The 13983-nt window shown below is 43.2% G+C and overlaps 1 protein-coding gene across 1 annotated transcript; it reads right to left on the bottom strand.

Annotated features, from left to right (window-relative positions):
* Window positions 1-787: 787 nt before the first annotated feature.
* map7d2a (MAP7 domain containing 2a) lies at window positions 788-13462 on the bottom strand. The gene is made up of 15 exons (XM_056284223.1): window positions 13364-13462; window positions 12735-12830; window positions 12523-12600; window positions 11411-11574; window positions 10571-10667; window positions 6774-6880; window positions 5827-5939; window positions 5283-5617; window positions 4484-4634; window positions 4202-4385; window positions 3800-3904; window positions 3579-3629; window positions 3295-3331; window positions 1481-2171; window positions 788-1066 (listed from the first exon to the last, which is right to left on the bottom strand). Exons 1-15 carry the CDS (start codon window positions 13455-13457, stop codon window positions 808-810), a joined length of 2562 nt encoding a protein of 853 aa, XP_056140198.1. The 5' UTR covers window positions 13458-13462; the 3' UTR covers window positions 788-807.
* Between the last annotated feature and the right edge of the window lie 521 nt (window positions 13463-13983).

Genomic DNA, 13983 nt, shown 5'->3' with positions numbered 1-13983 from the left:
CGTTAGCTACACTCGCCTTCTGAGATTTAAATTGCTTCTGGATTGAGAATAGGTTTAAGACCGAATGATGGGGTTGTATCAGAGATTTATAGCAAGAGGAAGTCCCTCCTCCACGATGCAGATGTCATTTCTGCCAACCAGTCAAGACTAGTGTAATGGGAGATGGCTTCTGAGGACCCAACGTGGGGAGCGTGTCCCATAGTGAAAATGTTTGAAAGAGAACATGAATTGTGAATTGATCAGTATAGCTGACACACAAGTTCAGGTTCTCAAAGCTTTGTTAACAGATCACATGAAATTGCTTAATCATTAGTAGTATTCCTGGTTTCAAATGTTTTGGAGTATTAAAATATGTAGCTGGTGGTTTCTCTTTCATCTTATCAGGAAAAGGATCTGCAAAAGACAGCTTATTCTACAACAAAGAGACAAAGCCATTTAGGGTTCTGTTAAAGGAGATAACATCACATCTGGAGCAGTTGATCTTTTTTTTCATGAACTCTACAAACAGATATAAGGCTACCTGCAGTTCATCGACACCAGTGCAACTAAACAGAATGGTGAACTGAGAGACCAAGCAATGTGTTTCCGTGTCTTGTATCATTTTCTTGCATTGCCTCCCACTACAGAATACTCTGACCTCTAGGCAGAGAATCCACTAATCTATACTTAAAAACAATACAATGCTGATTGTCAGGGTGTGAGTTAGAGTGAGTGAGAGAGAGAGAGAGAGAGAGAGAGAGAGAGAGAGAGAGAGAGAGAGAGAGAGAGAGAGAGAGAGAGAGAGAGAGAGAGAGAGATATTAGTGGACTAGTGAATGCTAAGCTTATTTGGGGATGCAGAAGATAGCTGGATGAGCTTTGGATCTGAAATGGGACTAACAACACCCTCAATCAGATTTTTGTTGCAGTCACCTACATTACTTTCAGTGGACAATTTGGGACAGGAAACATTGCCTGTAAGGTCCAACAGGTCCTCAAGAGCACGAGTGTTACTCATACTATTCTGGTGAACTTCATTGACTGGGGAAAACTCAGGGATGGAAATTAGTTCCTCCTTGGAAGCTGGGCTGAAAATTAGAGAAAAAATTTTCAGTAATGTTTTCATGGACATCCATTTATAATCCATATATCCATTTTATGCCAGTGTGAAGTTATAACTTTGTGTTGATATGGTCAAACCTGTTATATTTATCAAAGTTTGCTTGTGTAGTCCCAGAGGTGTAAAAACCAGGTCCAGAAAGTAAAAGTACAAACCATGTATTTGCTCCACTCATGCACTACACCAGCAGATTCTAGTCAACACCACTCCTCAACTAGGTAGGGGAAACTAGCTAATGAAATCAGCTGGTTTAGTAACATGGTTCGAGCAAATACACGGTTTGGACATTTACTTTCCGGACCTGGTTTTTACAACTCTGGACTAGTCACCTTGACGTACCTCAAGACAGTCTTGCATGATTAATTTTAACCTGATTACTTACCTGACCTCCATGGACTGCACCTCGTCACAAGAATTGTTGCCTTTCACATCCAATGGCTCCAGCTTAATGAGTGGTGGTGGTGGGGTCATCACTGGCAGGGGTGTAACAGAGGGTCTGGTGACCTGAGTTTCAGAACCTTTTTTGATCTTTCCATCAACTGTCGACACAGCGGGACTTTCTTCTACTTGTAATTTTTGTTGCTGTTTGGTTACCTCAGTGGTACAGTGGCTGCTCACCATGCCATTTCCTTGATTCTTCATTTCTCCATTCACTACAACACCCTCCTTTTTGGTTACTTTGCTATCTGCTGTCTTTGTCAAGTCTTTATTCATTTGATCAGTGGCTTTAACATTTGTCTGAACAATATTCTGCTTGTTCACTGGGGTTTCCAGCTTTCTCTCCTGCTGCTTAAAAACCTGGGCTGTACCATCTTTGTTTACTTGAGTGCCCTGCTGTTCACTAACTTGTTTGGTGTCTGGTCCCTTTTCCACAACACTCTTTGGTGTTGCTACTTTTGCAATGCTTTTTTTAACTTGGAGGCTCTTCTGATCGGCCACCTGTGTCATTGCTTCTTCTTTCTTCACCAGGGCAGCATCCTGGACATTGACGCGTTCGTTGACCTGAAACTCAACTTTTCGGGTTGCTTCGTCTTTCATCTCATCACTAGTTTGCACATTTATCCTTATTTCCCCTGCAGAGAATGAAAACATCACATTGTACAGATCTGTTCCCTAAGAAAGAGCACCACACATGTCATTCACGGCATTCTCAAGAACCGCTAATTTTAAACAAGGCTCCCATGGTTCTGTTCTATTAATGAGCGAACCATTTAACAATGTATTTCATCAAACACAACAAGGGGGTGCTGTATCACCAGGGTAATAGTAAAAGCCATTAACCATGCTCTGTAGTCCACAAAATGGTGTATTTCCTCAGACTAGTTAGTTCCTGTGGTGGTTTTAAATGAAAGAACCAAAGGCAAAGTATATATATCTCATTTCTCCTTTTAGATTGTACCTAGATTGTACCAATTGTACCTGGCCAATCATCCCGCTCTCCGAGCCGTCCTGGTCCTTGCTCCACTCCCTCTGCTGAGCCGGGGAGGGCTGCAGACTACCACATGCCCCCTCCAATACATGTGGAGTCACCAGCCGCTTCTTTTCACCTGACAGTGAGGAGTTTTGCCAGGGGGACATAGCACACGGGAGGCTCATGCTATTCCCCCCAGTTCCCCCTCCTCCCTGAACAGGCGCCCCAGCTGACCAGAGGAGGCACTAGTGCAGCGACCAGGACACATACCCACATCCGGCTCCCCACCAGCAGACATGGCCAATTGTGTCTGTAGGGACGGCCGACCAAGCCGGAGGTAACACGGGGATTCGGACAGGCAATCCTCGTGTTGGTAGGCAATGACTTGGCCATGTGATTTTAACCATACTTTTGACATAAAGCACAAGATAAGTAGCATCATGTATTGTGTAAGTAACCAAATTAGCCATTGGTTTGGCAAGTACGTAGTTTTTTTTAACACGATATATAACCCTTCTCTAAGAACAAATATTGGCAAAACACTAGCAGAACAAAGCCATGCAGCGCAACTGAAGTAGAGCAGCGCCAATCAAAAACTATAGCTAACCGACAAGTGCAAATGGGTGGGACTCCTTCTCAACATGCCAAGGAAAGAAAGTCAAACTCATCCTATCATAATCTTCTCTACATTAATATAGTTACAAGGCAAAGGGTGAGGGGTGAAGCAAGCAGCAGCAGTAAGCAGTAGTAATGTATTGGGAGGGTGACTGAACAACATACTGTACCTGGTGGTGAGACACACTTTGTCTCCACCTGTCCCTCCTTGTGATTCAAAGTGGAACAGAGATGATCAAGTCATCAGTTGTGATAATCAGCACACAAAACCCAAAGTATCACCAACAACAGAATTTAATTATTCAATAATTACAAATGGCATGAATTGTTGTGAAAATAAAACAAAACTCGAGGCCACATAAACACTTCATAACAATTTATAAAGCAGGCATTAAATGGTAACCCGCTAGAAGTAGAGCAGAACTATAAGGATGGCAAGCATCTCTTACAGTACCTTCAAATCAACTTCACCCTTCCTTGTTCTCTTCATGATCTCCTCGATTCTCTGTAAAAACACATTAACATGTTATCAGTCTGTTGACATTTAATATGCTGGGGTAAATGTGGGACACAAATGTGCAGGAAGATTCATAACCGTAAAAAGAGTATTAACTGGCTTCATCACTGCATTGTAAACATTGCTTCTGTTTTGGAGGTGGATGAGTTAACAAAAACCTTCTTCCTTATTTGTCTCTCCTCCTCCTCTTGAATCTTCTGCATCTCTCTACCTTGACGCTGGCGCTCTGCATCCTCCTGGGGCAGTACCTTGGTTTTTTCTCTCTTTTTGGTGTCAAGAAAAAGTATTTGCATGTTAACATTATGTTTAAGACAGACAGACAGACAGATAGATAGATAGATAGATAGATAGATAGATAGATAGATAGATAGATAGATAGATAGATAGATAGATAGATAGATAGATAGATAGATAGATAGATAGATAGATAGATAGATAGATAGATAGATAGATAGATAGATAGATAGATAGATAGATAGATAGATAGATAGATAGATAGATAGATAGATAGATAGATAGATAGATAGATAGATAGATAGATAGATAGATAGATAAAGTACCTCTCTATCTATCTTGTTCTGTGGCTCCTTTTCCTGTCCCTCTCTTTGTCGTTTTTCATCATCCTCTCTCCAGCTATCAATATCCTGCTCTTTTTTTCTTTCCTCTGACACTTGTGGGGTTTTCTTCTCCTCCTTTGCCGGGTGGTTTTGTGCAAGCTGCATTTTGAGCTGCTCTGCCTTCAGTCTGACAGACGACATATGGATACACAGGTTGACTTTCATTAGGTGGGTAAAAATCGAATGTGCTATATTTAAGCTGTCTTTCATTCGAGGTCTCCTTACCTTTCTTCCTCCTCTTGTTCGCAGCGTTTTTGCTCCTCCAGTTCCTTCTGCACTCGGGCCTGACGCCTACGCTCTGCTAGCATCCTAGAGGCCTCCTCTGCATTTGTCGTGCCAGTGGATGGCTTTGTTGTGGGTGTCAGTGGTGATGATTCTGTCACAGATTGACACAGAAACAAAGACTAGATTAAGACATGATTAAAACTTATTTAATATGTATCTAAACCCGTGTGTGGTGTCACAGACTACATTTCAACATCTATGAAATCCACATTTTCTCATGTCTGCATTCTGGTAATTGTTTTTTTCTTCCCTTTTTCACCCCAATCGTACCCAGCCAATTACCCCACTCTTCTCAGCTGTCCCGGTCGCTGTTCCACCCCCTCTGGCGATCCAGAGAGGGCTGCAGACTACCACATGCCTCCTCCAATACATGTGGAGTCGCCAGCCGCTTCTTTTCACCTGACAGTGAGGAGTTTCGCCAGGGGGACGTAGCGCGTGGGAGGATCATGCTATTCCCCCCCAGTTCCCCCTCCCCCCCGAACAGGTGCCGCCCCGACCAACCAGAGGAGGCGCTAGTGCAGTGACCAGGACACATACCCACATCTGGCTTCCCACCCACAGACATGGCCAGTTGTGTCTGTAGGGACGCCCGACCAAGCCGGAGGTAACATGGGGATTCGAACCAGCAATCCCCGTGTTGGTAGGCAACAGAATAGACCTGCATTCTGGTAATTGTTATGGGACCTACATCTTCTTTCTGGAGGAATTAACTTTGGGGGACACTAGTTGAAAACTTCACCTGTAGTGTCCTTTTTGTCAGAGGAATCGGTTTTATCAGCGGTCTCATTCTTGACGCTCTTATCGATAGTGTCCGTCTTGGGTGCTTTGGATTTGTCTGAAGGGACCACATCTTTATCAGTTTTTTTCTCCACTTGTGAAGCGGATGCAGGGCTGTCAGTGATAGACTTCTTTTTGACAGAAACTTCGGTTGTGGATTCTTCACAGTTTCTGTCCGATTTCTTATCCTCTACTTTCTTGTGGCCATCGCTTGGCAGGTTGGGACGATGTCTTACTGGAGAGGAGTGCTCCTGGCGTACACCACTGGGAGATTGGGTGTGCATCTTGGATGTCAAGCTGCAACCAAATTAAAAGGAAAATTATAATCCTCTGGCCAGGGACAGACCTATGGCCATTGTCTCAATTGCCAGAATTTTATATTGCATACAGATTCTTACATCTTGCACAATATAAGATCACAACAAAGACAGGGATCCTGGTGAGATCCCACCAGGGACCTGGATGATCCATCTCCCTTAAAAGCAAAGGGACACACAGAGTCTTACATAGTGGCTGGGGAAGCTAAGTGCTTGCTGGCAATAGCAGGAGATTCTGCTCTTCTCACAGGGGATCCAAAACCTGGGGATGCAGTTCTTCTATCTCTGCGCAACCGCTCTTTCTGAAAACACGCAAAAGACTGACTTTATTCATCCTTCAGGGGAAATTGGGTCACAGCAGCAGGTAAGAATACATCAGACAAATAAAATTATATCACTATTAAGAAAGTGTGGAAGATTAAACTAAAGGTACATTGTCTTCATCACGCTTTTGGCATTACACATAAACTTGGTGTGTTGATCATATCCAAAGCTGCAATCTGGACTTTTCTCTCCATTTGAAACACAATGATGTAGCAGTTCTGCCGGAAACACAATCAATATTACATTAGAACAATGTTCCAACATAGTTCGATAGGAGGCAGACACTGACATTGGCACTGATCTATTGGACTTAAAACAAGGGGTAGAAGCCACTGTTGCTTGCGTGCCATCAGCTCACCAGTAAACAATCTAGACCAAAGCTAACACCGGCAGTCCAACCCCAATTTCATCTAAATATATCTTAACACTGTTCTGTAGAAACATTGAATGCCTGTCTAAAAGAAGCATTGCCACATCAGCATCACGTTTCGATCTTTTTATCCTGCTGGAGTTGTTTCCAACATACAACGTGTTTGCAGCCACGCTAGTTGGTGTGACCAAACCAAGTAAGTGCAATTATGTTATACAGAGACTGGAGAGTGTCTCCAACTGTGGTAAGGATGCCGGTTAATATTATATAACTGGACTGCATGATCCAGATGGATAAAATTATGATTTATTAAGGCAGAAAAATCACTGACTTCAGCTTTAAAGAGTGGTATATTCTGCACCTTATGTCGTTTACATCGGGTAAATGTTCCCAGCGTTCAATGAATTGCTCAAACTCACGAAGAAGAGATGTAAGGTCTTACCTTGGGCGTGTTGGGAGTGGACTGAGAACCTCCCTGAACACCTGCTCTGTTGTGATCACTTGCATTCAGTGTGCTACGGTACGGTGACCTGTGAGGGCTGCAGGGAGCTGAGTGAGGACAAACATTAAGCACAGAAAGATCCAATGAACAAGAACAACCAATGTGGCAAACAGAACATGAATAGAAAGCAAAGAGAAGAGAGTGACAGAAGCCGTTGCAGGGCTCGCCAGGGGGCACGCATGTATGTGCTGCACTTAACTGTCGCCAGCAGACTCCTTTTGCCTGTCAAATTAAAATGTTGAGCACAACAAATGAGCCACAGGAATAATATTTGCATAGGTTATGGTGAACAAAACAAAACAAAACAAAAACAATCATCAATTGAGACGTTACCTGTGTAATCAAAATGCAAGTAAAATTCGTCGTAATGTGATGTACTACCATATATTATATCAGAAATATTAGAGTGAAAGAAATCTTTTTTTAATCCGGTAATGGAAAACTTCCGCAAATCAAGGAGTGGAGTAATCCCAGTTATCAGTTGCAGATTCAAACCTATATTTTTCTGATAATAATAAAATAATAATACTAATAATAATAATCATTATATTTAATAATAATAATAATAATAATAATTGAATAATAATTTGATTTAATAATAATAATATTTAATAAATAATAATAATAAGTTTAATAATAATTATAATCATTTAATAATAATAATCATTACATGATTTGCCTAAATACACTTATAGACTTGGTTTGATCATAAAGCAATATAATTAGCCTAATGAGGATACATCTGCACTTATGTATAAAAGCATATTAAAGTAAACATACCCAAACATTTTTTATATATATATATATATTTATTTTATTTTTTTGCTTTATAATACCAGGAAACTGTAGGCAGGTTAATCAACAAAAAGAAAACAAATTTGAACTTCTAATCGGCTCTCTCGTCCTTGTGGACACGCTGAAATTGATCAGCGAATGCAAAGGAAAATCCTGAGATTGTCCAGGATGTGTAAAGCAGGCATGGCAAAGTAAACATAGCTGGAGTATTTATTCTCTGTGTTCAAACTACCAACAGTGCAGACTGACTGGTTTACAGTCAACTGCGAGAGGGCGTGTGGATTGCCCGCATGATTTTGAGTCCCATCTCGTGGTATTCTTCCACTATTAATCCTTTATTTAACTATTCTTTGGCTCATACAGTCGACCATACACAACTGGCAGTACAGAGTCTGCGTGCAAGGCTGTGATAAGGTGCAGTAACATACATGCCAGCACCCTGGGAACTGAAATCATTCCACGGCCCAAAAACAACATGTAGGCGTCTTTATCCTCACAGCACCGAAAACATTAACACTACACAGCGACCGAAAACACACACAGACCTCACAAAGACGACCACAAAAGCCAAGGCTCTGAACATATATGTACATACTCATTAAAAAAAAGGACATTTATTCATATCTTAAAGAAATACTGTCATGCCATCTTGACTCTCGCCATCACTAATGTGCGACCGGCTCCTTCTCCAGGTTAGTTAGTTAGCTCGGTGAGATGGATGACCGCTGTTTGCTTGCATATTTTAGTGAGATTACTGCAGAAGAAAGTCATACACGGATGCTCTGGGGACCTGAGTCTGCACTACTGTGTCACTTTTTTTTCCAAAATAGCTGATCTCCTTCTCTGAACCATAGTGACTTGTCCAGATTTCAAAGTGTTTACAAACAGAATTGGTGCCCTGCAGCATACAGGGCATCAGTATAGGGTCAGTTTAAATGTTGGCCCTCGACAGCGGATCCCCAGGCCAGCTTATCCTGGTGGCTGACTTTTCACCTAAACTTAAATGAAGGTGCATGAGCTGAAAAGTGAAAAGACCCTAATAATGAAATGGGGAAAAAAAAGTTATCATGAAAGTGCTGTGCTGAAAGTGAGGGGTGCTGTTGGAGGGATTGAAAGTAGGGGTGTGGGGGGGGGGGTCCTTGAGTAGCCTAAAATCAGAAGGAGTGCAAAGCAAGGAAAGGATTTTCCCACCAACGTGTCAGTCTATGAATTAGCCGAGACTCGACCGTGTCTTTCTCTCCCGGTTTTTCTCGCGCGGCGGTCCACTCGCACTGTCACACTGCAGCGTTTTGCTTCTAAGAGAACGGAAAGGCTGAGTGTCTCTCCAGGAGACTAGGGTGATGGGAATGATGGAGCGTGGCTCTGTTTAGAAATGAGGTTAGATCATAGTTAGTGCAGCATTTTCTGGACAAATGAGGTTTAATCGGGGGTAAAAATGTTAATGGGAGTGGGGGGAGGGCATGTGAGCGACATCTTATAGTTAACGGTGGGGCATGCACATGCTCTCTGTGTGCACACAGTCCGTCTGCATGGTACAGTGTCCTCGTTCTGTCTTTCTTGGCCGCCGTGTGAGAGGGGTCTCAACCAACCACTTTGAATCCTCTGCGGCAAGGCGCAGACACCCCCAGCACACACACACACACACACACACACACACACACACACACACACACACACACACACACACACACACACACACACACACACTGCAGCCCACATTCAGTTCACTGTGCCTGGACAAACGAATATCTCTCGCACAGCCGTTACATTTTTGACGACAATGACCCCACCGGCAACAAGCTTCCCGTTTCATTTCATCTGCATGCACTGGGGGTGTAAATTGACATTTGCCTGTGGTTTGAGTTTTAAAATGTCCGCCCATCCAAAGGCAAACAAACGGCAACGACATCGACCACAAAAACAGAGTGAAATGAACTGTGATAAACAAAAGGGAGACAGAGGGAAGCAAAGGGTGGACAGGGGGATACGGGGCAGGGGGGGCATAACTTTACCAGATTCGCTGGCAGCAGGAAGGGGGGAGGCAATGCCATGGGAAAAGGCAGAGGCAGCAGAGATAGGGAGTGGGGCATTCTCACTGTCACCTATAGGCCGTAGTTGGAGCAGAGCAGAGCAGAGAGAGCAGAGCGTTATGAACAGTTTACCTGGGGACGTCAGCATCCATCTTCGTAGACCTGCAATTGGGTTAACATACCGTGCCAGCAGGGATGGAGTGAGGTAGCGATGCAAACTGACCTATATTCAGTGTATCTTTTTTAGTCAGGGTTCAGTCTAATATTAGTTCATGGTGTATATTTAGTAAGAAGACACACTCTCATCTTGTTTCACAAAAATAAAGGACCCATTTTGCTATTCTATAAAATCATAGGGTAGATTTTTTATTGCATTAATGATTGTGAGGTTTACCTCATTTTCTGAAGTAAATAACAATTCTGTTTTTGTGTAGTTTACCACTACATCACTGCATACCAGTGTGGATGTGTAACCTCATCTCCACTTTGTGGAAAACCAGGAACACGTTCATTTATGCCCATGCACACCCCAGCAGCCAGGCTGTAGGCAATGAGCAGGCCAGGAGAGACGCTCTCTTAAAAACACATGCGCGCGCACACACACACACACACACACACACACACACACACACACACACACACACACACACACACACACACACACACACACACACATCGACACACAGTTTGTGTAATGGCATCTGACAGCGACCAAGCAAAAATGTAATCCAACAACTTTTGTTAAAAAAAAACAAAACAGATTTCATCACACAAAATCCTGCCAGCCCTCGATTTCTCATCACCCAGCTGTCACATATCTGTCACACAAACCATGCTTCCATCTGTGCACGTTCACACGTCCCTTCGCCCGCTTCCGTCCCAGTTTTCATCCGACACCACCTTCGTGCTTACCTGCTCCCGGAGGACACCCTCTGCTCCAGCGTTTCGTCCTCTGCTCCAGCTGCAGGCTGCGCTCCAGAGAGCGCTTCATGAGGGCCTCAAGGCGCTCCTGGAAAGCAAACATTATGAAAGCATGAGTGTTTCCATTCAGCGGCATTCCTTTTCAAAAGTCCCCCGTATGCAAGTGGAAAAAAAGGGGTCCTTATTCAAAATACTGCCACTTAATCACTGGCTTTGTTTACACTGGGATTAATTACACATAAGGGATTAATTAATATTCAGTATGTAGGGTTTTTTGTGTGTATTTTGGGTGAAATAAAGGAGGGGTTTGTATTTGCGACGCTTGTAAATCTTTGAGATACATATTATGGTATAGTGTTACTGTAAGTTACAATCATCTTAAGTTTCAAAAATATATTTTACATGTTCTGTTCGAATAAACACTGCCCAAATTATGATGGTCAAATGTGGTTGCATCGTTAAGTCAGTCTGACTCTGTTAAATCTCCAGATATGTCATGAGACATTATGTTCCCAGTTTTTGGAAAAGCCTGTCTGAGATGGACCGCAGCTCCATCCTCTTATGGAAAGCATGCTTAAAACTTTTCTCTTCTCTAAAGCCTTTGGCGAGGTTTAATCCCTGTGTATTTGAGCGTGTGTGCATGCGTGTACGCGTGTGCACAAATATAACTTGATCTGACCTGATTTGACTAATAATCCAACAGCTATGTGCAGCACACCAACGCCAGCCATGGCCTAAACGCTGAATACACACTTGCACACACAGACATTGAGGAAATCTGCACACAAAGCACACCTGCAATGATGGCAAATAGTGAATACGACAAATGACCTTCTCTTCCTCGAGTTGCTGCCTCCTCTTCTCTTCCACAGCAGCTCTACGGAGCTCCTCTTTCTGTCTCTGCTCCTCAAGTCTCCTCCAGCGCTCCTCTACTGTGCGTTCATACTGCAGCCGAGCCCGACGCTCCTTCTCTCGGATCAGCTGCTCCCTAGCCGCTGAGAAAGACAATTCATAGATAATGAATAATCATTCAACACATTTTAAGAGTTTTCCACGAAACGAAACTTTTACACAAAAACTGATAAAAATCAAACTGCTGCCTCACTTCTCTTACTGTAAACAAGGCATTAACATACACAAGCATCTCCAAAAATAGATACATAATACTATATTTGTTTTATGTTGACATCAATTTTAGCCTCTTCCATGGCCAAGACACTGGCGGTGAAGATAGCAAGAGACAAATCCTCATCATCAAGAGAAAAATTGTGTGGCTATACGATTAACATCCATCCATCCATTATCCAAATTTCTTATCCTGCTCTCAGGGTGGCGGGGATGCTGGAGCCTATCCCAGCAGTCATTGGGCAGCAGACACCCTGGAAAGGCCGCCAGGCCATCACACACACACACACACACACACACACACACACACACACACACACACACACACACACACACACACACACACACACACACACACACACACACACACACACACACCTAGGGACAGTTTAGTATGGCCGATTCACCTGACCTACATATCTTTGGACTGAGGGAAGAAACCGGAGCACCCAGAGGAAACCCATGCAGACACAGGGGGAATATTCAAACTCCACACAGAGGACGACCTTGGAATGACCCCCGAGGTTGTACTACCCCAGGACTCAAAGCCAGGATCTTCTTGCTGTGAGCCAACTGCACTAACCACTGCGCCACCATGCCGCCTATACTATTAACAGTGAAAATTAAATACTAATCTCAACAAATCAACATTCTTAATTGGATCTGAAAGTTAAAACGAGCCTTAATTGATTTCAAAGTCAGTCCGCCTAATCATTAGCTGTCACAGGGTAGGGGGATTAAGGTAGTTTGGGCTCACAACATATCATCAGTATTGTTTTTCTGCAGCAGAACCAAACTAAGAAAGGTAAATCCCCTACCAAGGCTTCTCTCCCTCTCCTCACGTCGCTCTTTGGCTAAACGCATCCTGTCATCTGTCTTCATGTGAATTTCTGCATCTGAAAGGCAAAAGAGCAAGTTGGAGAATGGAGCAGTGGAGCCAGTGCAACAGAATGGCATCAGAAAGAAATAGGCATTGAATAAAGGTCGTAGTTACAGTATGTGGCTGAAAGCCAGAGTCAATGAGACTTACGTGGTTTACCTGCGTGGTTGTTATTGATACTGGTTGGCAGGTGTAAGGGAGACGGGTGTCCATTTATCTGAAGTTTCTTGTCTGTGGTGGATGAAGCTGACATCGCCAAACGTGGGAGAAAAATAACACACTCAGCTTGAGGCGAAGAAGCATGACATCAGCGCCACAGCATTTCTTCTGCAGTACAGCTTTGGAACCGGCAGAGGGCGATAAGCGACTATCCTTCACTGAATGGGAGGCTGCACTGAATTATGGTTGAAAGCACTGCGTTGCAAAATGTCAAATAGCCCATGCCAAGGGCGAACTGCAGCATTACTGGCCGGGGGGGGGGGTGACTATCGTACCAAATTACCCTTGGTATGATAGTCACAGAAAAATGCAGAGTTTCTCTTTGTGTTAACATCATGCTGTGCTTTCGTTCCGCACCCTGTGGCCATAACCATCCCCTATGTTCACCTATCATAAAGCAGCAATGATTCTCATAGTTTTTCACTAAAAGTTGTACTTTGTATACAATCCTCCCATCCACACAAGCAGTCACAGAAACTGCTCTTCATCTGGATAACATCACCACGGTGTAGCGTGTACATGAGTAAGGCGCGAGGCACGAGCTGGAGTAGTTTACTCACCAGGTTTTCCGGCAGATGCTGTTCGAGCTGGTGAGCTGTGACCATTGCTGTATGATCTCTTGTCAGCAAGTGGATTTGATGGTGGTGGTGTCATTGCTTCACCTGATGGAACAAACAAAGTAAGCATAGCATAGCGTAGCATAGCACAGCATGCTCTAAAAGAGGCTGTGAGATAGCCAATAACAATAACCACAACAACCAGTTAGATGATGGGCTCTATGATGGACATTACTGTAGAACAACAGGCGGGAGGATGTGAGTGGAAGGTGTGTGCAAGCAAAGACAATCCATATATGATGACCACTTACGCCCAATATCTACCCATACATTGTAATAAACCTGTTAGAAACATCTGCTTTGTGTGCTGTGCAGGGACAATACACATACATTTAGTACCATCACAGGGCTTTACCGTTAATGAATATTATTTTTAGTAGGATAAAATGTACTTGAATTGCATGACAAAGGAAAATAAGATTATTTGTACTGCAACCCTGAGGAAACTTGAATTGATGTGATAGGTTTTTACATATCCAAGAAAAAAATGTGGTTTAAATTCACATCTTAAAATGCCAATGTTTTAATACATTAAAAAAAACCATGGCAAACCTTAAAACTCT

The sequence above is a fragment of the Lampris incognitus genome, chromosome 8 (assembly GCF_029633865.1).
Source record: "Lampris incognitus isolate fLamInc1 chromosome 8, fLamInc1.hap2, whole genome shotgun sequence".
Lineage (NCBI taxonomy): Eukaryota > Metazoa > Chordata > Actinopteri > Lampriformes > Lampridae > Lampris > Lampris incognitus.
The sequence above is the reverse complement of the archived record's forward strand: the minus strand, read 5'-3'. Positions and strand labels throughout refer to the sequence as shown.